Source organism: Chiloscyllium plagiosum, chromosome 13 (assembly GCF_004010195.1).
Source record: "Chiloscyllium plagiosum isolate BGI_BamShark_2017 chromosome 13, ASM401019v2, whole genome shotgun sequence".
NCBI classification, from domain to species: Eukaryota; Metazoa; Chordata; class Chondrichthyes; order Orectolobiformes; family Hemiscylliidae; genus Chiloscyllium; species Chiloscyllium plagiosum.
This window is the reverse complement of record NC_057722.1, coordinates 75,816,587-75,841,429: the sequence shown is the minus strand read 5'-3', so window position 1 is coordinate 75,841,429 and position 24,843 is coordinate 75,816,587. Positions and strand designations below refer to the sequence as shown.

The 24,843-nt window shown below is 42.1% G+C and overlaps 1 protein-coding gene across 2 annotated transcripts in view; it reads right to left on the bottom strand.

Moving 5' to 3' along the window:
- The window catches only part of LOC122556207 (profilin-2-like), a 61,574-nt gene that overhangs the window by 18,463 nt on the left and 18,268 nt on the right, over positions 1 to 24,843 (bottom strand). For both annotated transcript variants that reach the window (XM_043702758.1, XM_043702759.1), the window contains one exon: positions 1,609 to 1,801. In XM_043702758.1, coding sequence (XP_043558693.1) covers positions 1,609 to 1,801 — 193 coding nt within the window. The remainder of the gene's footprint in view (positions 1 to 1,608; positions 1,802 to 24,843) is intronic.

The following is a 24,843-nucleotide window of genomic DNA, read 5'->3' as shown; positions in this document are numbered from 1 at the left end:
GCTTAAAACACAGAAATGTCAACTATTAAAACCATTTTAATTAACATACAGACAGGTGTGCAATTGAATAGCATGCCATTCAAATTACAAAGTGATTAGCTCTCACAAGAAAAGGGGCTTCACTGGCTAGGTCAGCACTTGCCCAAAAAAAAAAAAAGGGTGGTTGTGGCAAGTTGCCACTTCAGCCACAGCCTGTGTGCCTGCAATCTCCACAGTGTAGTTAAAGTTGAGGAAATTCATAACTGAGATTTGTAAAGTACTGAAGGAGCCTTGGCAAGTTGCTGCACTGCACCTTAAAAGATAGCACACACTGCTAACACAAATGGTGATGGAATCAGAGAATATTCAACATGGTGGATGCGATGTTAAATTGAGCAGGCAGCTTTCTCCCAGAAAAGCAGTATGTTTGCTAAAGTGTTAGATGGGCAAAGCATCTAGGAGTAAATAAATCAGCAATACAAGTTCAATTGAAAATGTCGTAATTTCCAGCCTCAAAAGCTAACAATTTAACTCAAGACAAACGGTTTGAAAAAACAAACTAAAACCTGAAGTGAAATTTTTGAAACTGTTCAAGGAAAAAGTGCATATCTAGGGATAAGATGTTAAAAACTGACAAGTCTGGAGTAAAATGGTGACAAAGCACATGGCAAGTTTATGTAATAAAGACTTTACTGTTTTACATTTATCCGGAATATCCTTTGAATTTACTACCACCCATTTAAAAGGACATCTAAAGTGGCCTCTGAAATCAGAATACCTTTCAAAAAACAAAATCAAAACAGTATCAACGAAGTACAAACTGAACTGCAGCAGAGTTGTTAATCTAAAACAAGGCAACACCAGAACCAATTATTGACCAACATTTTGTACTTTTCTCCCCAAACCATGCACCAAGATTCTTTTGGTAATCTCCATAGATGGACTGACAGATAGGAGCAAGACAAGGTATCACCTGGCTGAACTGCATCATCATGTGAGATGGGACAAGAAACATTCCTGGAGAAATTGTGCTTTTGTCCACTAAAGCGGTTTTGCTTGTTTAGGCCAAGTACATCAATACAATTATTTATTGCATATAGATAATGCAAACTAGCAAGTTTGTGTACACAACCCTTGACTTTTTTTTAAAACCCAAGTAGAAAAATTGCTGGAATAGATTTTTAAAATTTTAGAATTTAGCAAGTTATTATTTCATTTTTACTAAATAACTACGCTATTACAATTATTTCAAGTTTTAACGGATAGGGTAATAAAAGCCTGAAGCCTCTGCTTTAAATCTACAAACTGTCAGGTTTATATGCATCCAATAGCTGCAGATTTAGACAGTTCTTCGGTGGGCTGTGCATCAAAGTTTGTCTGGAATTTCATGAAGCCGATTCCATAAAGAAAGGAAAGTAGATAAACCCAGTGTTTTAAAGTAGTAAAGCTCTGTTTAAATAATAGAATAGCAAACTTGCAAGATCAGTTTTTCTCCACATCCCTTGTCACTGGTTTAAAAGTCTAAGATTGTGAAATTAAAGCCAGAGCCCAATTTCTTCAAAATTTAAAAAAATTAGAACATTGATTTGAGAAGACGCACATATTGCGAGTAGGATCGGAATTACTTACTTTTGCCAGCTCTGCCGATAGAAACATTGTACGTTGCTTCTCCAGTTTGGCTCTTCGTCCTCAAGTCCATTGTGAAATCACCATCAGTAAACAGCTGATCTCTGATAACAGAGCACTTCTTTCCACCCAGGACTAAACCATGGGTGAGCAAGTTATTGCGTTCCTTTCCAACTAGCACATCTATTTCTGTAGGCTATCAAAAAAAAAATTTGAAAAGAAGATTTTAAAGAGTTGAGTCTACTGTTGTACATTTGCATCAACTTTGTTACTTGATTCAAACCAATCTTTGCAAACAGGCTGTTTATAATAGCAGTAATTAAAGTGGCTTAGTATTAGTTCTAATCAAGACCAAAATAAAAGCTTCCCAGTTATTCAAGGCAATGCTTTACATGAATGTAACCAGTGAATGTTTAAATTAAAAAGTCTTCTATTCTAGAACACATTTCTTCTGAACAGAAATAAATCAATCCACAATTAAGTTGGATGGGCTAGAGTTAAAGCTGATAAGCAAGCAAATTTGCACTAAAAAGGTTGTAATACTTAAACATGAAAATTTGTTGAATTAGCCAGACCTAAAATAAGAGAACTCAAAACACATGCAAGGTTCTGAGAACAGCATGGGCCAAATATATAAACAGATGTGAAATGTGTAAAATCCCATTACACAGGAATGGTTAGGTTCATGAATGGAATGCCAGACTTGCGGCAGATTCAATTGGGCCTTTCAAAAGAATTTGGTGGTTAAGAGAAACCTTCACAGGACTGGAGGGAGAGGGGGAGTGAAGAGTCAAAGGAAGTAGGATTCCTATACAAAAGAGACAATCCTTAGATTTCTGCTATCATTGAATTGTTATTCTTTGTGGAACTCATCTGCATGCTGATGCAAGACAGGTAGAAAGTCGGAGGGATGCAGCCAGAGAGAAAGAATAACCACAAATTTCTCATTGATCAGCAGCTCATCAGCAAACTACTGCATTTAAAAAAAAACTTTCCTGACAACTGGTTTGCAGTTGTACATGAGTGTTTGTTATTACATGTAGTTGATAAAACTGGTACATAGCATATTCATCAGCCCATACTGTCCAGGCCAGTTCAAAAAGCAATTCAACTAAGGTGGGTATTAGCAGACCATGGAGAGGTTGATAGAGCTATCTGCCTGTTTCTCTTCCATGCTTAAATGTGCACACAGGTATCCATGAAGGGAAAGCATGTAGTATCTGCCAATATGCATCAAGCCAGCATCATCTCTCCCCAAAACTAAAATCAAGAAAGTTTAAGTTGCCTTCAAGGAGTTTTGTTACCATGTCGTTGTTTAGAATGATGGCCAGGCAGCTAGCTTGCAATGTGGTAATGATACGGTGTTCAATTCCCACACCAGCTAAGGTTCGATGAAGGACACAACTTCTCTGCTCACCTGAGGCATGGTGATTCCCAGGTCAAACCACCTGTCAACTGTGTCCAAAGACAAAACAGCCTGATAAAGTCCTCTATGGCAACTTTACTTTTTGTCCACATAACTGCAGTGTTTGCAGTTTTCTAGTCTTCTGGCACTTTCCCCAGAGTTCAAAGAGCACAAGCTATTAGGGTCAGTACCCTTACAATTTCCATTCAACCTTCAAAATCCTTGGATACATTTCACTCGCTCTGGTGTCTTGCCAATTTTAAGTATCAATCTACCAGTTCAGATTTGTAACCTTTTGGTGCCTGTTTCCTCATTTGTCACAATAGCCTGGATAGCAACTCCCTCTTGATAAAGAGGAAAGCAAAGTACAGCAAATCCGCTGTACCCACAAAATCATGAATAGCAAATTTGCCTACCCATACCAAAAACAAAGATTGCATTTCCATTATTTTTAACCTACTTTTAAGTGAGCTCAGTACTTGCAAATTCAATTGGCTTTCAGTACTGGAACCTTTGCAGACATGGAGCAATAACTGTATAATTAACACATCAGCCAAGGGCCCGGTCACCAGGGAAGTTCCCTTTTTGGTCCTTAAATTGGCCCTAAAACAAAAGATGAACCAGGAAATTACAGACCAGCGAGTCTGATGTCAGTGTTAAGGAAACTATTGGAGAAAGTTCTGAAGGAGCAAACTAACAGCCACTTGGAAAGGCATTAGTTAATGATAGCCAGCATGGATTTGTCAGAGGTAATGCCTAACAAGTTCATTAGAATGTTTTGAAAATGTGATCAAGCATGTGGATGAGGGAAGTTCAGTTGACATTGTTTATATGGATTTTAGCAAAGCTTTTGACAAGGTCCCATATTGGAGACTAATTGAGATTAAAGCACATGAAATAGATGGAAACTTGATGAGATAGATAAGCAACTGGCTTCGTAATAGGACGAAGTGTACTGGTAGAAGGGTGTTAGTGTCACTGGAGGCCCATGGTGTACCACAAAGATTAGTACTCGTACTGTTTGGTTGTTATATACATAAAAGTGATAAACGAAAATGTTTGTTTGGAGAGGGGGGGGGGGGGGGGTGTGTGGAAAGAGAGGGAAAATAGGTGTTAAAAAATTTGCACGTCAACTGCAAGATTGGTAGAGTGGTTAATAGCTAAGGTGGTTGTAGGCTACAGTAAGATTAGATGGATTGGTCAGATGGGCAGATAGTAGTTAACCCCAATAAGTGCAAGGTGGTGCACTGAAGAAACAGGATGAAGGAATATTAAGTGATTGGCAGGACAGTGGGTAACTTCAAGGAACAGAGGCAATTATTCACTTCCCTGCAGCTGGCAGAGAAGTGAACAGGACAGTCGAAGGCAGCATATGCGACATTTGCTGTCAGAGTCATCGAGATGCACAGTACGGATGCTTCAGTCCATGCCGTCCAGATATCCTAACATAATCTAGACTCATTTGCCAGCACTCATCAGTTGCGACAGAATTAAGAATAAGGGTAGTAATGTTGGAATTGTACAGGAGATTGGTTTAGGCCACAGATGGAGTACTGTATGCAGTTCTGGTCACCTCACTACAGGAAGGATGTAACGGCTCTAGAGGAAGTAGAGGACAGTCACCAGGATGTTGCATGGGATGGAAAGATTGAGGTATAAGGAAAGTCTGGATGTGCACATGCATATGCACTTGCAGGTGTCTGGACATGATTGTGGTGTTAAAATTGAGGGATATGGACAGGGTGAGTAGACAGCAGTTGCTCCCCTTGGTTGAGTGGTCAAATCACAGGAAGGCATAGTTTTAGGGAAAGGGGCAGGAGATTTGGGAAAATACACTCACTCAACAGGTGAGGAGAATCTGCAATGCATTGCCTGGGAAGGTAGGGGAGGCTGGAAACCTTAAAACATTTAAAGTATTGGAGTAGTTGATTCATCATAACATTCAAAAATATGGGACAAGCACAGGAAGATGGGGCGAACACACCATTAGTGGTAATTATGTTGGTATTGGCTGCCAGTCCTACCATAATTCATCTTTGCTGCTCTTATTTAGTTCTCACTTCCTCTCAGCATTCAGTATTCCTCTCGGGCCTCAAATTTTGTTTTCTACCCAACATCTGTCCCAAGTATCTGTCATTGAGCACGGTGGCTCAGTGGTTAGCATTGCTGCTTCACAGCACCAGGGACCTGGATTTGATTCCAGCCTCAGGCGACTCTGCTCGGAGTCTGCACATTCTCCCAGTGTCTGCGTGGGTTTCCTCCCACAGTCCAGAGATGTTCAGGTTAGGTGAATTGGCCATGCTAAATTGCCCATAGAGTTAGGTGCATTAGTCAGGGGTAAATGTGGGGAAATGGGTCTGGGTGGCTTACTCTTCAGTAGGTAAGGTGTGGACTAGTTGGGACAAAGGGCCTGTTGTTTCCACACTGAATGTAATCATTTTGATAGTAAAAAAAACAAAAAAAGAAGAAAAAAATCGGGGGAACTTGGAATGTGTTGGTCCTTTCTAATGGAAAAATATATCTTGACTATACCTGAACTATTTCATCATTGACAGTAGCCCATTATTCAGTTAGTTTTACTTGCCACTCGTTGCAGTCAATTCCACCCAGCTTTCTTGCCCAACTGAAGTTCACTCTCCAATCAATTTTTCTCACTGTCTGTCATCCTGAACCTTATAATGAACTGATCAGTACACCTAAAACATTCCTGTGATGATACTTGATCCACCTTGATTGCAAGACCCAGATCCAGTGTACCCAGTGTTGGACTGGGCACATATGGTTGTAAGAAGCTTTGCTACATGCAATCCAGGAACATTGAAGCACAAGTATCAATTTAATGTTCACCATTGTAACTACTCAATGGTTCAACTGATTTCCCTGCAGACATGATCCTCTGCAATATTCTCATTAGCAGCTGAGAATCTATAGATTATGTAGCAATATAATCATAGCCTTTTTCTTTAACTCTAGCCAAATTTTGTTCATGGATCCTCAAAACACAATGCAACTGTCTCCTTAACCAATACTTCTAACCCTCCCTCTTCCACAAAAGGGCCTTGTAACTCAGTATTCTATCTAAGTATTGCCCTGCCTTGAGCTAGGTCTCATAACCAGACAATTCCACAAGGAAACCTGTTCCTCAATTTACTACATCTGTGCATTTATAAATTGCACAATACACTTCATTCATGTTTCTCCTTTACAACTGCACCAACTTAATTTGCTTTGAAAGTGCCAGATTAAGTATGTGGTATATACGGTCTTGGTATTATTCTCATCTGCTGTTCTTAGTTCCTATACCCTTGCCAAGTTAGTTCAAAACCCTCCAATAGCACCAGCAAACACCCCACAAGGAATTCCACCTCATGGTTGGCACAGACGGGTTGGATTGAAGGGTCTGTTTCCATGCCGTACATCTCTATGACTGTCGTATCCTACTTCTGCATTCACTTCCACACAACACTGGGAGAATCCACAGATTACTAAACTGAGGTCTTATTTGCTACCTTTCTACTAGCTCCAAATTCTGATGATTCAAGACATCTCCCTACATACTCAAGTCATAGTGACTCGACCTCTAGCTATTCATCCTCCCAAAGAAGTGAATGCGCAGATGCTTGGGGACATCCTGGATCCCAGTACCAGGAAGGTTATGTAATTGAGGAACTGCATTGATGATCACAATTACTGTCTGTTCCCCAAATGCTTCCCCTACCATTCCTTCCCTCATTCCTGTACAGCTGAGCCATAGTACACAAAGTGTGACAGATTCCACTCCTCAGGAACTAGTGCCCTATCAGCTTCCAAACTGAAAAGCCAATTTCAGACAGTGGGAAGCCAAGGGACTCCTTCACAATCTGCCGTCTTTTTCAATGCCAAGAAAAACTCAGGATGAAGTGTCATTTGATAATGAGCAAAGTACCTTACTTCATACAGAGCACACACATGGAACGGAAAACTTTAAAGCATCTCCTTAGATAACTCAACTATTTTAAAAAGTGCACTCTACATTAATTCCTGTCACATCTCACTGGAAATCAAGCCCTATTTACCAAATGTTCACAGAAGTTATTGATTTAATTAGTACACATTTCCCAATTTACCCATCATGTAGATCCAAGGTCAGGGGATCCTGTGTCACAGGATCCCTATGTGAGCCAAGAGGCCAGGTTCAAGGCCCACCTACTCCAGAGGTGTGTAACAACATGAATACATTGGCTGCATTTTTTTTTTTTGCATGTATACAATCCTTTGTGAAATCCTTGGATCCAGTTGTTTTTTGGATTTCTGAATAAGTGACATTTTCACAGTGAAATAGTCTTACCAAAACAGCAGACCCCGTGTGACCAGTACGAGCACTGAGACAATGGACACCTGCTAGTGCTGGGCCATGTCACCACATAACATCTGAGCAATGTGGGTTAAGTAAGTGTGGAGTTGGGTCACCTGTTCACACACCAAATCAACCTTGTTATACAGAAAAAAATCTTATGAAAAAAGACTCTGGATTTGAGCTTTGATTTCAAATAAAGAATAGTGTACTTGTACTCCGTCAAATAAAAAAAAAAATCCACATCCAGACCAGGTTTTGGCGCCCAAAAAGTAAACAGGAAACCACATACACAAATTTTTAAAAACCATCAGTATAGAAATCTACAAATTAGAACTCTAATCCCCTACAACACAAAATGGTGGTGACAGCTGGTTCTGTTCAGGGGTTATGAGGAGGACTCTTCAACCAGTCAGATGGCTTGAAAAGCAGCATTCTTTCTCGAATGCTTCCACTGGTTTGTAACACACATGGTATGGTTGGTTCACCTACATGACAATAAGTTAAACCTTTTAAAAGGCATCACTGTTTATACCAACTGAAGAAGAGATAAATATTTCTTCAGACTGTTAAGTGCTTTTACTGCAGAGAATATGGCATTCCCAAGTTAGTAGTGGTCTAAAGACTTATCTTTCTCAAAGCCCAAAGCTATTCAGCTACCTAAGAACCACAGTTCATGCCAATGAGTGATCACTAATCCACAGCCCAATTACTTGTTCCAAACTATCGGCACACAGCACCTCAGCTCTAGTTTGTCTGCAACCACACTAACCACGGCTTAAAACAAGCAAATTTGTAAAAGCCTCACCATGCGCAGACTGAACTGACTTGGCTGTAGTTGCTGTGTTTAAGCTTACATACAGTGAGCAAGTAACATTTGCAATCCACTAGCATATCTCTGTATTGGAGAGATTGGAAGATGGTCAACTGTCAATCTTTCTTCCCTCCGTATCCCCCAACACAACTGATCCAGCTCCAAATTAATAGTCATGTTTAAGCAGAGAATTTTATTTTACTAGCACCATTGTGACCACGAGTGCACCAGCTGATCAAGAGGTCCATGTAAACAGTGTAACATGGAAAAGTACAGGTAGTTCTTCTAGAATGTGATGGTTGCATTTTTGTGTGACCCCACAGAGAGAAAAAAAATCACACAAACAGCAATTAAAATGTTGATGTAATCACATTAAAAGCACAAACTTTTAAAACATGCGTGGCTGTAACTGTGTGGAAAAAGTAAGGACTGCAGATCAGCTGAGCATAGTACTGGAAAAACAGAACAGCTCGGGCAGCATCAATGAGGGCTTATGCTCAAAACACAGATTCTCCTGCTCCTTGACCTACTGTGCTTTTCCAACACCACACATTCGACAAGTCAATTGTTAGAGATTTCACATTAACAAAACACATTATAATAGATTAACTTATAATAGAAATGCAAGGCAGGGGCGATAGGCACATTTTTATTTACACTTTACATAATAATGCAACTTTGCCTTTAATAGCAGAGAGCCTCCTCACTCACACCCTCTACTGACATTGCAGAGATCACAATACAGTAAATTTGTTATTTCAGGTTTATGATATTTGCCAATTCAGAGTACCAGCTAAAACAAAGTTTGCTGTACCTCAATTGTTCCCTGTTCATACTTGGGAAATAAGAGTAAGCCACTTAGCCCCCTCAGAGCCTGCTCTGCCAACAAGATCACAGTTGACTTGATTTTACCCTAACTACATTCTTGCATATCCCAAAAATTCTTCATCTGCTTGGAAAAACATCTACCTACCTCTGCCTTAAAATTTTTGAAGATTCAGTACCTATTACCTTTTATTCTTTGCCAAAAGTGGACAATTTCCCACTTTGTACTCCATTGGTCAGGACTTTACTGCCTCATCACTTAACCTATCCCATCGTCTACACCTTATGTCCTCTTCACAGCTCACTTTTCTTTGTGCAATTATATCCCATTTCTGTATCAGTCGAAACAAAACACTCGACATTCCGAGCCCGCGAGAGCTCGCCCACATACACAAAGACACGAGTTATCTGTCTTCTCTCAAAGAGCAGAGTCTTAAGGAATTATACAGTCATTTACAAGGAGCTGCATCCAAATAAAGGCAACATCTACACTGATTGGGTGACCATTACAGTAGAGGAGAAAGTGAGGTCTGCAGATGCTGGAGATCAGAGCTGAAAATGTGTTGCTGGAAAAGCGCAGGTCAGGCAGCATCCAGGGAACAGGAGAATCGATGTTTCGGGCATAAGCCCTTCTTCAGGAATGGTCTTGCTGACCATTACAGTCAGCAAGCAACAGTACAGATCAACCAACTGACCTTATACAATAGATATTCTTCACCTCGTTAAACCATTACCCTTGTAGTAAACAGATGCTGCAGGCAAGTTCTTATCTGGTCAGTCATCTTAGCTGAGCCTTTGTCAAGCAACCCTAAAACACTTAATTCTTTCCCTACCTACTCATACCACCAAAATGGACCCGTTGGTTCTGGCAGCAGACAGAGGAGTTCATCAGACGAATGAGACTCCGGGAATTCTTTCAAGGTGCCAGCAGTGATCCCACTGAGTCCACTGATGAACTGGAACAGTCATCACAGGGATCTGTAGAGGAGCGGCCAAAGAAGGTGTCACCATGGACCTCACCAGAGGGCTGCTGCCCTGGGCTTGACATGTATGCTCAAACTGTCAGGAAATACATAAATGTTAGATCAGCCGTACCCACAAGGTAGAGCAAAACATCACCCGTTCACAACGCAATGCCTTCCAGGCTCAAAACCAATCACAACATTGTCATCAAACCAGCAGATAAAGGAGGACCCATTGTCATTCAGAGTAGAACAGATTACTGCAAGGAAGTGTACCGACAACTGAACAACCAGGAACACTACACCCAAGCTGATCCGACCAAAAACACACCCGAGAATTAAACACACCGATCAGAACTTTGGATCCAGTCCTTCAAAGTTCCCTACGTGCCCTCATCCCATGTACTTCTCGTGTAGGCGACTTCTGCCTTCCAAAGGAGGTACACAAAGCCAACACACCGGGACGTCCCATCGTGTCGGGCAATAGGACCCTATGTGAGAATCTCTCCGGCTATGTTGAAGGTATCTTGAAACCTATTGTACAGGAGATCTCCAGCTTCTGTCGCGACACTACGGATTTCTTACAGAAACTCAGCACCCATGGACCAGTCGAACCGGGAACATTCCTCGTCACAATGGATACTTCCGCACTCTACACCAGCATCCCCCACAATGATGGCATCGCGGTAACAGCCTCAGTACTCAACACCAACAACTGCCAGTCTCCAAAACACCATCCTACGACTCATCCGCTTTATCCTCGATCACAACGTCTTCACCTTTGACAACCAGTTCTTCATCCAGACACATGGAACAGCCATGGGGACCAAATTTGAACCCAATATGCCAACATTTTTATGCACAGGTTCGAACAAGACTTCTTCTCTATGCAGGAATCTCCAACATTATACACCAGGTACATTGACGACATTTTCTTCCTCTGGACCCATGACGAGGAGTCACTGATAAAACTACACTGTGACATCAACAAGTTTCATCCCACTATCAAACTCACCATGGACTACTCGACTATCTGTCTCATTCTTGGACACATGTGCCTCCATCAAGGATGGACACCTCAGCACCACACTCTACCGCAAACCCACAGACAACCTCAATGCTACACTTCTCCAGCTTCCACCCAAAAAATTAAAACAGCCATTCCCTACGGACAAGCCCTACGCATACACCAGATCTACTCAGATGAGGAGGAACTTGACGGACACCTGGAAGTACACAAGGATGCCCTCACAAGAACAGGGTACGATGCTCAACTCATCGGCTGCCAGTTCCGATGTGCCACAGCAAGGAACTGTAATGACCTCCTCAGGAGACAGACACTTGCTGCAACTGACAGGGTACCCTTAGTTGTTCAGTACTTCCCAGGAGCTGAAAAGTTACGCCATGTTCTTCGTGACCTGCAACACATTATCAATGAGGATGAGCACCTCACCAAGACCCTCCCCACACCTCCACTACTTGCCTTTAAACAACCGCCAAACAGATCATTGCTCGTAGCAAACTGCCCGGCTCTCAGGACAACTCCATACAACCCTGTCATGGTGGACGCTGCAAGACATGTCAGATTGTGGACATAGATACCACTATTACACGTGGGAACACCTCCCACCTTGTACATGGCAGGTACTCATGTGACTCAGCCAACAGTGTCTATCTTATACATTGCAGGCAAGGATGCCCAGAGGCATGGTACATTGGGGAAACCGAGCAAAAGCTACGACAAAGGATGAATGGGCACCGCACAACAAAACAGACAAGAGGGTTCCCTCCCAGTTGGGGAACACTTCTGTGGTCCAGGACATTCAGCCTCGGATCTTCAGGTGACCATCCTCCAAGGTGGACTTCGGGACAGGCAGCAGAGAAAAAAAAGTGGCCGAGCAGAGGCTGATAGCCAAGTTCTGTACCCACAGGGGAGGGCCTCAACCGGGACCTTGGGTTCATATCATATTACAGGTGATCACCATTGCACTACATACAGATATTCACACACACCCTTATAGACACACTCCCACACATGCACCCCCTCAGTCTTAAGACACTCTGCACTCACTTTCTCACACAACACCCACTCCAGACAGAGACACACACACACAAAGACCCAGATGCGCACACATTTTGTGGGGTAAATTTGTACTTGCAGAGTTACATTGTACTTTGCTCAAAAACTGCATGCATTCATGCAGAACTGTTGTTATCTCACTTTTTAAGATTAGAATCAATCTAAACATCATGGCATAGACAGAGAACACAGGGGGCCAACACCTTCAACATATTGTCTAGCTATCACCATTGTTAACAGCTAACCTGAGAATGCAACTTTAAAAAAGGTTTTGTGATTTACACATGAAAGTAGTAGTGAAACTATCACTGTATTCTAACAGAATTTCTCAATGTATAATTTCAGTTACATCACTAAATTTTTTCTATAAATTCTGTGTTACGATCGAGCCCTCCACTATCACCTGATGAAGGAGCGTCGCTCCGAAAGCTAGTGTGCTTCCAATTAAACCTGTTGGACCATAACCTGGTGTTGTGATTTTTAAACATTGTACTCATACCTAATACACTTTCTCACTAAGTTAGCAAATTTAGCTACCATACCCTTCATAAAACAGAAGTAACAAGCAGTCATTAGCCCTCATTGTGAATGGCAGAAAGGGTCAAATGACAACTCCGTACCCTGTTCCCACTTTCTCTCCATACTCTCATTCCTTTAACCTCAAAACTATTTCTAATTCCTCAATTCAATGTTTTATCCTTAAATACTTTCTATGGCAGAGAATGCCACAGGCTCACTACTCTCTGGGGTGAAGAAATTGCTCATCTCAGTCCTAACCATACCACCTCCTGTTCTTAAACTGTGATTCCAACTCCAAATTCCCCCAGTCATCATGAACATCCTTCCTGCATCTATCCTGTTTAGTCTTGTTAAAATTCTATATATTTCCTTTTGATGCTCTCTCATTTTAAAAAAGAATTAGTCCAAGCCACCCTTTGTATATAAGCACCTCGATGCTGCCTGAATTGCTGTGCTCTTCCAGCACCATTGATCCAGAATCTGGTTTCCAGCATCTGCAGTCATTGTTTTTACCTCTTTGTATATAGGTCCAACCATCCTAGCAATCAGTCCAGCAAACCTTTGCTGCACTGAGGAAAGATGTTCTTACTGTATAAAAAGTTCAAAACTGTATACATTCCAAAAATGGGGAGAAAGCGAGGTCTGCAGGTGCTGGAGATCAGAGCTGGAAATGCGCAGCAGGTCAGGCAGCATCCAGGGAACAGGAGAATCGACGTTTCGGGCATAAGCCTGAAGAAGGGCTTATGCCCGAAACGTCGATTCTCCTGTTCCCTGGATGCTGCCTGACCTGCTGCACATTCCAAATGGGGTCTCACCAAGGCCAAGTACAATTGTAGCAAGACATTCCTACTCCTGCACTCAAATCCTTTCCATGACCACCTTCCCGATCTGTTGCACCTGCATGTTTACTTTGTAACTGCCCAAGTCATTTAATAAATTCAGTAGAGTCCCTTGCACTGGCCAATGGCACATCACAACTTCGTGCTAGCCTTAAGATTTGTTCTTATTTTGCTGTTAGCCAACCAGTCTTTCATCCATAAGAAAGTTACTTCAAAAACCATTAGCTTTTATTTTTCACAATCATGGTTGACACGGCACAAACATCTGAAATTTTAAATACAATCTATCCAGTAGCTTACGTTTGTCAGAGGATGTGGGCATCTGGGAGGTAGGACAAAATGGCTTAAGGAGCTGTACAAAATGGGTTCTGCTTGACTGTCTGTACTGAGTCAGGCAGATACATGTGACTCAGTACAGACAAGAAACCACAGACTGATTAGATCCAATAAAACACTAAATGTGGAAGCAATGGTATAACCCTAACTACAGGGCAGGACCAATAGGATTCTGAGAACAGACTGTTTACAAGAAATAGTTATAGGATATGGCAAGAGTGCACGCAGACCTCAGGGAATCCGATTACTACTATGCGATCATGCTGCATGCCTGACTTATGAACAGTGTACATAAACTCTATGCAAACTAAGTCATCGGATACTTTTGGTGGTCTAGGAGTACTCATACTTCTGGGCTGATCAGAGTCTATCAACCCAAATGTATCAACAAAAGGATGGCTTGTAAACTACTTTGGTCAGTAAACACACTTGTGCAACTGAATCGCAGGAATCCCAAGACCCAGACAGCAGTCCGGATCATCATATCCACAGCACAGGTTACTTCAAAAGAACTGCAATAAACAAACAGGATTGCCCTTTGACAAAAAGATGTTGACTTTGCCTGATTAAGTTATCCAAGCGCCCTACGACATTTAAAATAGCCTAAGATGTGCCACAGGGAATGTGTTAACTGGTCTACAGCTTCTAGCTTGGTCTCCCTCCTTTTGAATAAAGACATTAATTCCTTATTTTCCAAAAGGAAGGAACAATCCTCAAAATTAATGACACTTTGAAAATTAAAACCTATGCAACTATTTCACTAGTACATTTTAACATCCTAGAATGAAATCAGTCAGGACCTAGAACTGAGAGTTGGCAAATTCTTAAGTATTAGTCAATATACTTCCCTGGTAATTTCTAGAAAGTTCCTTCTTCAATTCCTGTTTTACAGCTATTTGAGATGCCCTGCGTCTCCTCTTGAAGGCTGACTATCTGCTCAAATTTGTTTGCCATATCTACCCTCCTTTACTAATTCACTATACATTTTCCATAGGATCAACATTTTAACTTGAAAATATCTGAAAAACCTTTTCCTCACTATATTTTTGTTTAACAATTTAACTCATCTTTTTATTTAATATTTTGTCCAATTATCTGACCAGCCAATTACCCTTGCACAATTATGTCTTTTCTTAGAGTATGACACTTAGTAACCAGAAGTAGCAGAACCATCCTTAGATTTATTAGAATGTACCTATTCTGCACTGTCTAGAATATTCGTTAAAACGTTCATCATGGCACCTCTACCAACCTATCCCTTAGAGCAAGGTGTCAGTTCACTTTCATGCCCTCAAAATGTCTCAGAGCCAGGGACCTGGGTTCAATTCCAGGTTAGAGTGACTGTGGAGTTTGCACAAATTCTCCCAGTGAATGCATGTGTCACCTGGATGCGTTGGTTTCCTCCCACAATCCAAAGGATTAGGTGGATTGGCATCATTAAGTTGTCCATCTTGTCCAGGTTAGGTGGGTTAGTCATGGGAAATGCAGGGTAATAGGGATGCAGGAAGGGAGGGGTCTGGGTGGGATGCTTAAAAGGGTCAGTGTGGACTTGATGGGCCAAACTGAAGGAGTGGTGCTCTTAAAGCTAGTGTGCTTACAATTAAACCTGTTGGGCTGGTGTTGTGCGATTTTTTTAAAAAATTTTGTCTCCACACCCACAGGGAAGCCATGAAAGAAAAATTAGTCATCTTAGACCCTCACTTTCTCCATTAAAATTATATGCACAATATATTAGTCAATGTTCCCCAGGGGTTCTTTCACTATATCAATAAATTAATCTCATTTGGTCAAAACCAGGCCTAGTATAGCTTGCACATTTGGTAGGTACCATAATGTACCAAGAAAATTGCACACCCTTTTAGGTTGGCAACCAGACTATCTGGGTAAAAACAAGGACTGCAGATGCTGGAAGTCTAGATTAAAGTGGTGCTGGAAAAGCACAGCACGTCAGGCAGTATCATAGGAGCAGGGAAAACAAAACCACCAAAAAAAAAATTTGACATTTCGGGCAAAAGCCCTTCATCAGGGAGAGGCAGGGTGCGTGCAGTGGAGAGATAAATGGGGGGGGGGGGGGGGGGGAAGTAGTATAGAGTACAATAGATTAATGGAGGTGATAGGTCAGAGAGGTGGAGCAGATCGGTGGAAAGGAAGATAGGCAGGTAGGTAGTGCTGAGCGAGCGTAAAATGAGAAAACCGGTAAGATCCGCATTGATGCCCTGGGGTTGAAGTGTGCCGAAGCAGAAGATGAGATGTTCTTCCAAAAGGCATCGGGTGGTGAGGGAGCAGCAGTGAAGGCGGCCCAGGACCTGCATGTCCTCAGCAGAGTGGGAGGGGGAGTTGAAATGTTGGATCACAGGACGGTGGGGTTGACTGTGCAGGTGTCCCAGAGATGTTCCCTAAAGCACTCTGCTAGGAGGCGTCCAGTCTCCCCAATGTAGAGGGGACTGCATCGGGAGCGACGTATACAATAAAATTATATTGGTGGATGTGCAGGAGGGAAATTGCATTGGTGCCACCTCGTGCTCCCATGAGGAGGTTGAGTAATCCATCAACACATTCCACCCTGACCTTAAATTCACCTGGACCATCTCTGACACCTTTCCTGGACCTCTCTATCTCCATTAATAACAACCAACTTGACACCGACATGTTTTACAAATCCACCGACTCCCACAGCTACCTGGATGATAGCTCTTCCCATCCTACCTCCTGCAAAAATGCCATGACATATTCTTAATTCCTCCGTCTTATCTGCTCCCAGGAGGACCAGTTTCACCACAGAACACACCAGATGGCCTCCTTCTTTAGAGGCCGCAATTTTCCCTTCCCACGTGGTTAAAGATGTCCCCCAACACATCTCATCCACATCCTGCCCCTCTACCCTCAAACCACACCCCTCCAACCGTAACAAGGACGGAATCCCTTCCACCCTTCGCATAAACCACATCATCCAACGACATTTCAGCCACCTCCAGGAATATATTTCCCTCCCCACCCCTTTCCACCTTCCACAAAGACCGTTCGCTTCGTGACTACCTGGTCAGGTCCACACCCCCGACAAACCACCCTCCCTTCCTGGCACCCTCCCCTGCAACTGCAGAAATTGCAAAACCGGAGGCCACAACTCCTCCCTCACCTCCATCCAAGGCCCCCAAAAGGTGCCTTCCACATCCAAAGTTTCACCTACACACCCACCAGTGTATCCGTTGCTCCCAATGGGGTCTCCTCTACATTGGGGAGACTGGACGCCTCCTAGTAGAGCACTTTAGGGAACACCTCTGGGACACCCGCACCAATCAATCCCACTGCTGTGTCCCAACATTTCAACTCCCCCTCCCACTTTGTCAAGGACATGCAGGTCCTGGGCCTCCTCCACCGGCACTCCCACACGACCCGACACCTGGAGGAAGAAGGTCTCATCTTCCGCCTCGGAACACTTCAACCCCATGGCATCAATGTGGATTTCACCAGTTTACTCATTTCCCCTTTGCTCACCTCACTCCAGCTCCAGCCTTCCAGCTCAGCACCGCCCTCATGACCTGTCCAACCCACCTATCTTCCTTTCCACCTTACCCTCCTCTCTGACGCATCACTTCCATCCCCACCCCCATTCACCTATTTGTACTCTATGCTACGTTCTCCCCACCCCCACCACACATTATTTCTCCACTGCAGGCACCCTGCCTCTATTCCTGGTGAAAGGCTTTTGCCCGAAATGTCGATTTTCCTGCTCTTTGGATGCTGCCTGACTTGCTGCACTTTTCCAGTGCCACTCTAATCTAGACATCAGATTCTATCCTTGGAGCTCTTCCTCCCAAACTGTGCTTCCAGATGGCTCTCAATGTATTGTCAAGTTGACATATCATACACAGCATTCTTTCCACTACATCTTGATCTATTGACAACAGAAAGCTCAGGCCTTCTTTGCCCACCTACTATACACACTTATCTATATTTTATTTTGCCTTCATCTTGGCCTGAACCTTGAGTTCTTACACTGGACTACTCTTCATCATTTAAGTGATTCCCTTCTCCTGACAACAGTTGCAAATTCATACAGAAGTGCTCTATAGTTGAACTAATTTCTGCTACTACAGAAAGCCTAGTCAATGTAAAAAATAAATCTAAGGGGGTGCAAGTGCAAAATGTTGTAAATTTTTTTTTTAAAAAGAAAAAAAGGAGAATGATGTATTTTGCAAGGATTGCAGGTAAGAATGGAGTACATCGTAGATGGTGCAGTATTTTCCTTGGACAAAAGTATAGTAACCCAACATAACATTAAGTGAACCAACGTCTGACTTTCAGAAAAAACCAACTTGAAGACAAAATTCACTATCCTAATGGACGCTGGAGAAAGCAAAAGTCCTGTTTTAACTATATTCGCGCTTCTAGTTTTCTGGCAATTCTTTCACACTAGCTGGTGGCTTTTACAATACATATCCGTATATTAGATTAGATTCTCTACAATGTGGAAACAGGCCCTTCGGCCCAACTAGTCCACACCGACCCTCCGAAGAGTAACCCACCCAGACCCATTACCCCTAACTAATGCACCTAACTCTACAGGAAATTTAGCATGGCCAATTCACCTTACCTGCACATCTTTAGACTGTGGGAGGAAACCCACGCAGACACTGGGAGAATGTGCAAACTCCACACAGACAGAGTCGCCAGAGGCTAGAATTGAACCCAGGTCCCTAGTGCTGAGGCAGCAGTGCTAACCACTGAGCCACCATGCCGCCCCACAAACTAATTATCACAGTTGGTTCTAAAATCCAACTCCACATTCTCACCATGGAACCTGGACAATATGAAACCATCATCCAAAAGTCAGCGCAATGGTGGAACTCCTCTTTTTTCAGCCATTCTGCTATAGCCTTCATCTGCCAAAATAGCTGTTGAGATATTCCAGATAACAGGTAGGAATGACAAAAAGTTCATTTAACATCTCAGATGAAATATTTGCAGCCTCTTCGCTGAGAACAGTTTACAGCCCAAGTATTCAAAAGCCAGTTCCTCTCAGAATAGCATAGATGTATGAAAGAAGCTTAAAAAAAACCAACACCTATTTGAGGGAGTGCTTTGAGGACCCTTTTAAAGGAGGGTTCACTTATTAAAAGTATTCTCAATTCCATCCGATAACACCTGGTTATAAGCCAGCTGAGAACTCAAAATGCCAATGGAAATGACAAAAATCAAACAAGTTTAAAAAATCAGCAGGTTGCAGTGGAACCTTGCTGAAGTCTTTGAGGATAGAACTAACTTGCTCCTTGCCTTCAGCTTTCAAATCTGGAATGATCAAACAATGACTATGCTCAAGAACGGGATAAATCCAACTGCAGAAATTAGAAGGCATCTCCCTGCTCTTCACTGCAGGAGATTCACAAGCATTATTGTAATCCTAATACATTACAATTGAAGAGTGACAGTCAGTTGTCCCATAATGCAGTAGTTTCATTCTCATGTAATCCAGTGAGAAGAAAATCACAATAGCAGCACCATTTAAACTAATGGGGCCAGAATCACATAGCAAATACACATGTTAATAGTTCATGCCTTGAAAACAGTGCCTCCAATTATTCACTTGCGTTATAGCAAGTGTGCATTACCAAAACATGCATTACAGCAGAATGACCTGTACTCAGTGGTATAGGCAAACAAGAAACATGCACAGAGTTTGGCAACAAATTAAATATCATTAATGCATTTTATGCATTAGACAAGTCTTGCCTCATGATAGAAAGTCTATCCAGAAGACTTTGAAGTATGATGCCATCCAATTCATCAACCTTCATCTGCTCCATGCTGATGTCAACTTTGGCAACTCATGACAGACTGTTGGTCAAATAGGGAGTCTAAATAAAATTGTCTTGCCTCTTAATCTTGCTATTTCATGCTTTGATGAGAAACAAACTCCCTACTGGAATGCAGCTTATTCATCAAATCAATAGTAAACTAATCGAGTGAAGAGACTGACTTCCAATACACTATTCCAGAGAATTACATATATTTACTGAGACATGAGAAGATGGGACATGTATAGCATTAAGATCAAAGTGGTATATCAGCATACTATACATGCCCCATGGTTAGAATCAAAGATCTACAGCATGGAAACAGACTTAGACCATCTCATTCATGCTGGCCAGATATCCTACATTAATCCGGTCTTATTTGCCATATTTGACCCTTATCTTGCTAAACCCTTCCTATTCAAATCTAGACAACTTATTTTGCAATTGTACCAGCCTCCACTACTTCCTCCAGCAGCTCATTCCATACATGCACCACCCTCTACATGAAAATGTTGTCCCCTTCAGTCTCATGTCTTTCCCTGCCTCATCCTAAATCTATGCCCTCTAGTTCTGGACTCCCCCTCCCCACCCCAGGGAAGAAACTTTGTCTATTTATCCTATCCATGCCCCTCATGATTTTATAATCCTCTATAAAGGTCACCCCTCAGCCTCCAATGCTCCAGAGAAAACATCCCTGCCCTATTCAACTTCTCCCTACAGCTAAGATCCTCCAACCCTGGCAACATCCTTGTAAATCTTTTCTGAACCCTTTCAAGTTGCACAACATCTTTCCGATAGGAATGAGACCAGAACTGCATGCAATATTCCAAAAGTAGCCTAATCAATCAATGTCCTGTACAGCTGCAACATTACCTCCCAACTCTTACACAGTCAACACTCTGACCAATAATAAAGCATACCATTCTTCACTGTCCTATCTACCTGCAATTCTACTTTCAAGGAGCTATGAACATGCACGCCAAGGTCGCTGTTCAGCAACACTCCCTAGGACCTTACCATTAAGGTGCATAAGCCCTGCTAAGATTTGCTTTCCCAAAAAGGCAACATCTCACATTTATCCAAGTTAAACTTCATCTGCTACTGTACAGCCCATTGGCCCATCCGATCAAGATCCCGTTGTAATCTGAGGTAACCTTCTTCACTCCAATTTTGGGGTCATCTGCAAACTTACTAACTACACCTTTATGTTGACATCCAAATCATTTCTATAAAATGACAAAGTAGTAGACCCAGCACCGATCCTTGTGGCACTCCACTGGTCACAGGCCTCCAGTCTGAAAAACAACCCTCCACCACCACCACCCTCTGTCTTCTACCTTTGAGCCAGTCTTGTATCCAAATAGCTAGCTCTCCCTGTATTCCATGAGATCTAACCTTGCTAGCAGTCTCCCATGGGGAACCTTGTCAAACACCTTACTGAAGTCCATATAAATGATGGCCACCGCTCTGCCCTCAATCCTTTGTTACTTCAAAAAAAAAATCAAGTTCATGTCAAATGATTCTCCGCACAGAGCCACATTGATTATTCCTAAAACAGTCCTGTCCTTTCTAAAAAGGACATGTACATCTTGTCCCTCAGGATTCCCACCAAACTTGCCCCCCACCAACATCAAGCTCACTGGTTGATAGTTCCCTGGTTTGTCCTTACCACCTCTCAAATAGTGGCACCACATCAGCCAACCTCCCATCACCTCACCTGCGACTATTGATGATACAAATATCTCAACAAGGGGATCAGCATTCACTTCCCACTGTTTAAGGATCTTTGAATTCCTGCAATGCATCTTGAAGTTAGTATTGCCACTACTGAGCACTGATGGTGAAAGGAGTGGATGTTTTTGGATGTGGTGCCAATCAAGCTGGCTTCTGCCCTGATGGGGTCAAAGTTTGAGTGCTATCAGCGATGCATCCATCGAGGCAGGTGGTGTATGAAATCACACTTGACTTGCGCTTGTAAATGGGTACACATGGTCAGGCTGTAGGAGGAGAGTTGCCTGTCACCGTCTTCCCAGGCTTGGACCTACTCGTACAGCTAGTATTTATGTCACAAGTCCAGTTGAGTTTCTGGTCAATGGTAATCCCCGGGATATTAATAGTCAGAGATTCAGTAACTAATACCATTTAAAATGTAATGGAGCAGGGGTTAGATTACCTCTTAATGGTGATAATTATGGACTTGCATTTATGATATTCATGTTACTTGCGACTTATCAGACCAAGTCTGGATATCACCCAGAACAGGTTGCATTTGAACATTGTAAATGGTGCTGAACATCAACTGCTTTGGTATCTGAGTCACTGCACAATCATCTGCAAACATCCCCACTGACTTCATAATGAAGGGAAGATCACCGATGAAGCAGCTGAAGATGGTTGAGCGTAGGTCACCGAGGAACTCCTGCAGAGATGATGTCGAGCTGAGATGACTGATCTCCAACAACCATCTATGTGCTAGATATGACTTTAACCAACAGAGTTTGTCCCAATTCCATTTGGGGTAGAGAGTCAGTAGAGTCAGGTGTACAGCACAGAAGTAGACCCATTGGTCCAACTCATCCACACCTACCAGATATTCTAACCTAATCTAGCCTTATTTGCCAGCACTTGGTGCATATCCCTCTACACCTTTCCTATTCATTTAACCATCCAGATGCCTTTTAAAGGCTGTAATTGTGTCAGCCTCCAACACTTCCTCTGGCAGCTCATTCCATACACTCACCACCCTCCACATGTTTTGTTAGGGCAAAAGTATATGGGGATCATGGGTTACAGGAAAAAGATAGAAAATTGAGATGGAGAAACCTATCAGCTATGATCAAATGGTAGATCAAACCCAATGGGCTAAATTCTGCTCCTCTTGCATAAGTGTCATTTGCACTTCTCAATTATTGGGGACTTTTGCTTCTCTTGTCTTGACTGTACAGGTGCAACCTTCCCTTCTCTTCACAAGTCCCATCATTTCATCCCTCCAACAATGCATTAATCTGCAACATACAATAATTCTTACTCACTAGTAATTGGAAGAATACCAACTGAGGCCCAGATTCTTAATCTCTTTTCTATCGAAAAGATCTGTCTCCAGGTTATCACCCCTTTTATGCTGTTTTAGTCAAGGTGCATACAAAAGCTTTTTCTACCTGGAGGGAGAACAGATCTGTTCTTGGAGCATGTTTTCCATTATTCATTCAACAGATTATAGACACTAATGACTGGGCATTGTGGATGGACAATAAGTGCTGGCCAGAAAACAGTTAAGAGCCAATCATGCTGCTGGAGTCACATAGGCCAGGTTTCAGTAGGGAGGGCAGGTATGCTTCCTTAAAAGAAGGGACAATAGTGAACCAGATGGGCTTTTACAAATGGACAGTGGTTACATGGGTCACCAATAGACAATCTTAATTCTTCACTGAAATCAAATTTCACTATCTGCCAGTGGTATTGGACATAACCCTTTAATGTTAACCTGGACTTTAGGATTACCAATGCAGAGACATGACTATCTCTGTTTTATATGCCCAAACCAAGGACACATTCAAGTCTACATCTCAGTTCCAGGAGACATCTCTGCAAGAATTCCTGAGATTTGTGCCCTAGCTCAACTATTTCAATAGCCTTCCCACCCACAGGGTCAGGAGTGCAAACATACAATCAGAACAATGTTCAGCATCATTTAGAAACAAAAATCAGCCAATATTCAAATGCAGCAAGATGGGAACAATATCAAGGTTGGAGCTGGTAGGTTGAAAGTTACATTTCCTGGCACAATGTGCCATCAGTATCAAATTCAAATGGACAAGCATTGTACTTTGATATTCAATAGCATTACCATAATTTAATCCCATCATCCAGGACTATAAATAAAAACAAAATACTGTGAATGTCTTCATAGACTTACAGAAGAGTGCTGGAGAAACTAAGCATCTGTGAAGAAAGTTCACATGGAGTCCAATACGACTCCTGAAAAAAAACAGACAATATAGAAGGCTTTGTACTTCATATTGCTTGAGGATTGGACTTGTAAAGGATTGTGTAAAACAGAGGAGTCAAAACCTTTCATCTTGCGCACAGCCAGCAGGAAGGCAGCATCTGAAAAATACGGACAATTTATATTGGTTCAGCCTGCTCGTCCTGTGTAAAAGATGAGACTGGCTGTAACTACCTGCTTTGCTGAAGACCCCTAAGGGACTTTTTTTTTAAAAAAAGCTGCTGTTTAGATAGATTCTTTTGTTAACTGCTTCAATTGGAAGAAAGCCTGTTAGAGAACAAGTTGAACTGGAGAGAAAACAAAACTTAAGAACAAGCTGCCCAATTGATTTCTCCCATTTCTAAATTGGGAAAGATTTTTGCATTCAGGGTTGATTAAAAGGAAGTTAATAAAGAAGCATCAAGGCTATTTCCAGAAAAAGCTAAGTCAGCAAGATCTCAGATAATGTGTATTAGATTTTACTGTCACATGTATTCAGTACAGGGATACAAGAATATAGCAGTGACTTGACCACATGCCAGAATGGAGGCTCCAGAAGATTCTACACAATTCTTGCCTCCAATAACCCAGTGCTTTCTTCCTCAAAGCCAACCTCTACAGAGAAATGCTCTTTTACCAGAAGGGACTGCTTGCATGTGTTGGGATATTTAGAGGTACACATTTACACTAGCCAATTGTTCCACCTTTACTCATGGAGTTAACAAGCACTGGTTTATGAAACCAGGTTGATAGATCTTTAAAATATGATTAATGCAGTATTTAAGGAGAAAGTGAGGTCTGTAGATGCTGGAGATCAGAGCTGAAAATGTGTTGCTGGAAAAGGGCAGCAGGTCAGGCAGCATCCAGGGAACAGGATTTCCCTGTAAATAATGTAGTATTTAGTTGATCATGGCATTTCAAGTGTTTGTTATCTTTTAATGTTATCAAAGTTTAGAAAGCATCGCTATAGTAACCTGGCATATTCAAACCTCAAATTAAGTATCTTTAATGATTTTTGTTCTACTTCTGCAATTAAATGTTAGTGGAAGATGTTACGCTAAGATGGGTTATCAAAAGGTTAATAAAGTTTGATCTAAGAAGAATTGGCCACTTCTCTGCCAAGCTTTGGACTCTAGTTTTACACTCAGTCTGCTTTATGCATGATTACAGAAGTAGTTGCATCTGATGTTTGACTACAAACAAAAAACCAACTTGCCCTGTGCAATTTATTAAAATGCTATCCAGAACCAACAAAATTTGGAGAATGGAGAACCATGCTATTTTACAATTCATTGGGACAAAGCATAATAGTATACCTTGTTAAAATCCTAGCACTTTAGCGCAT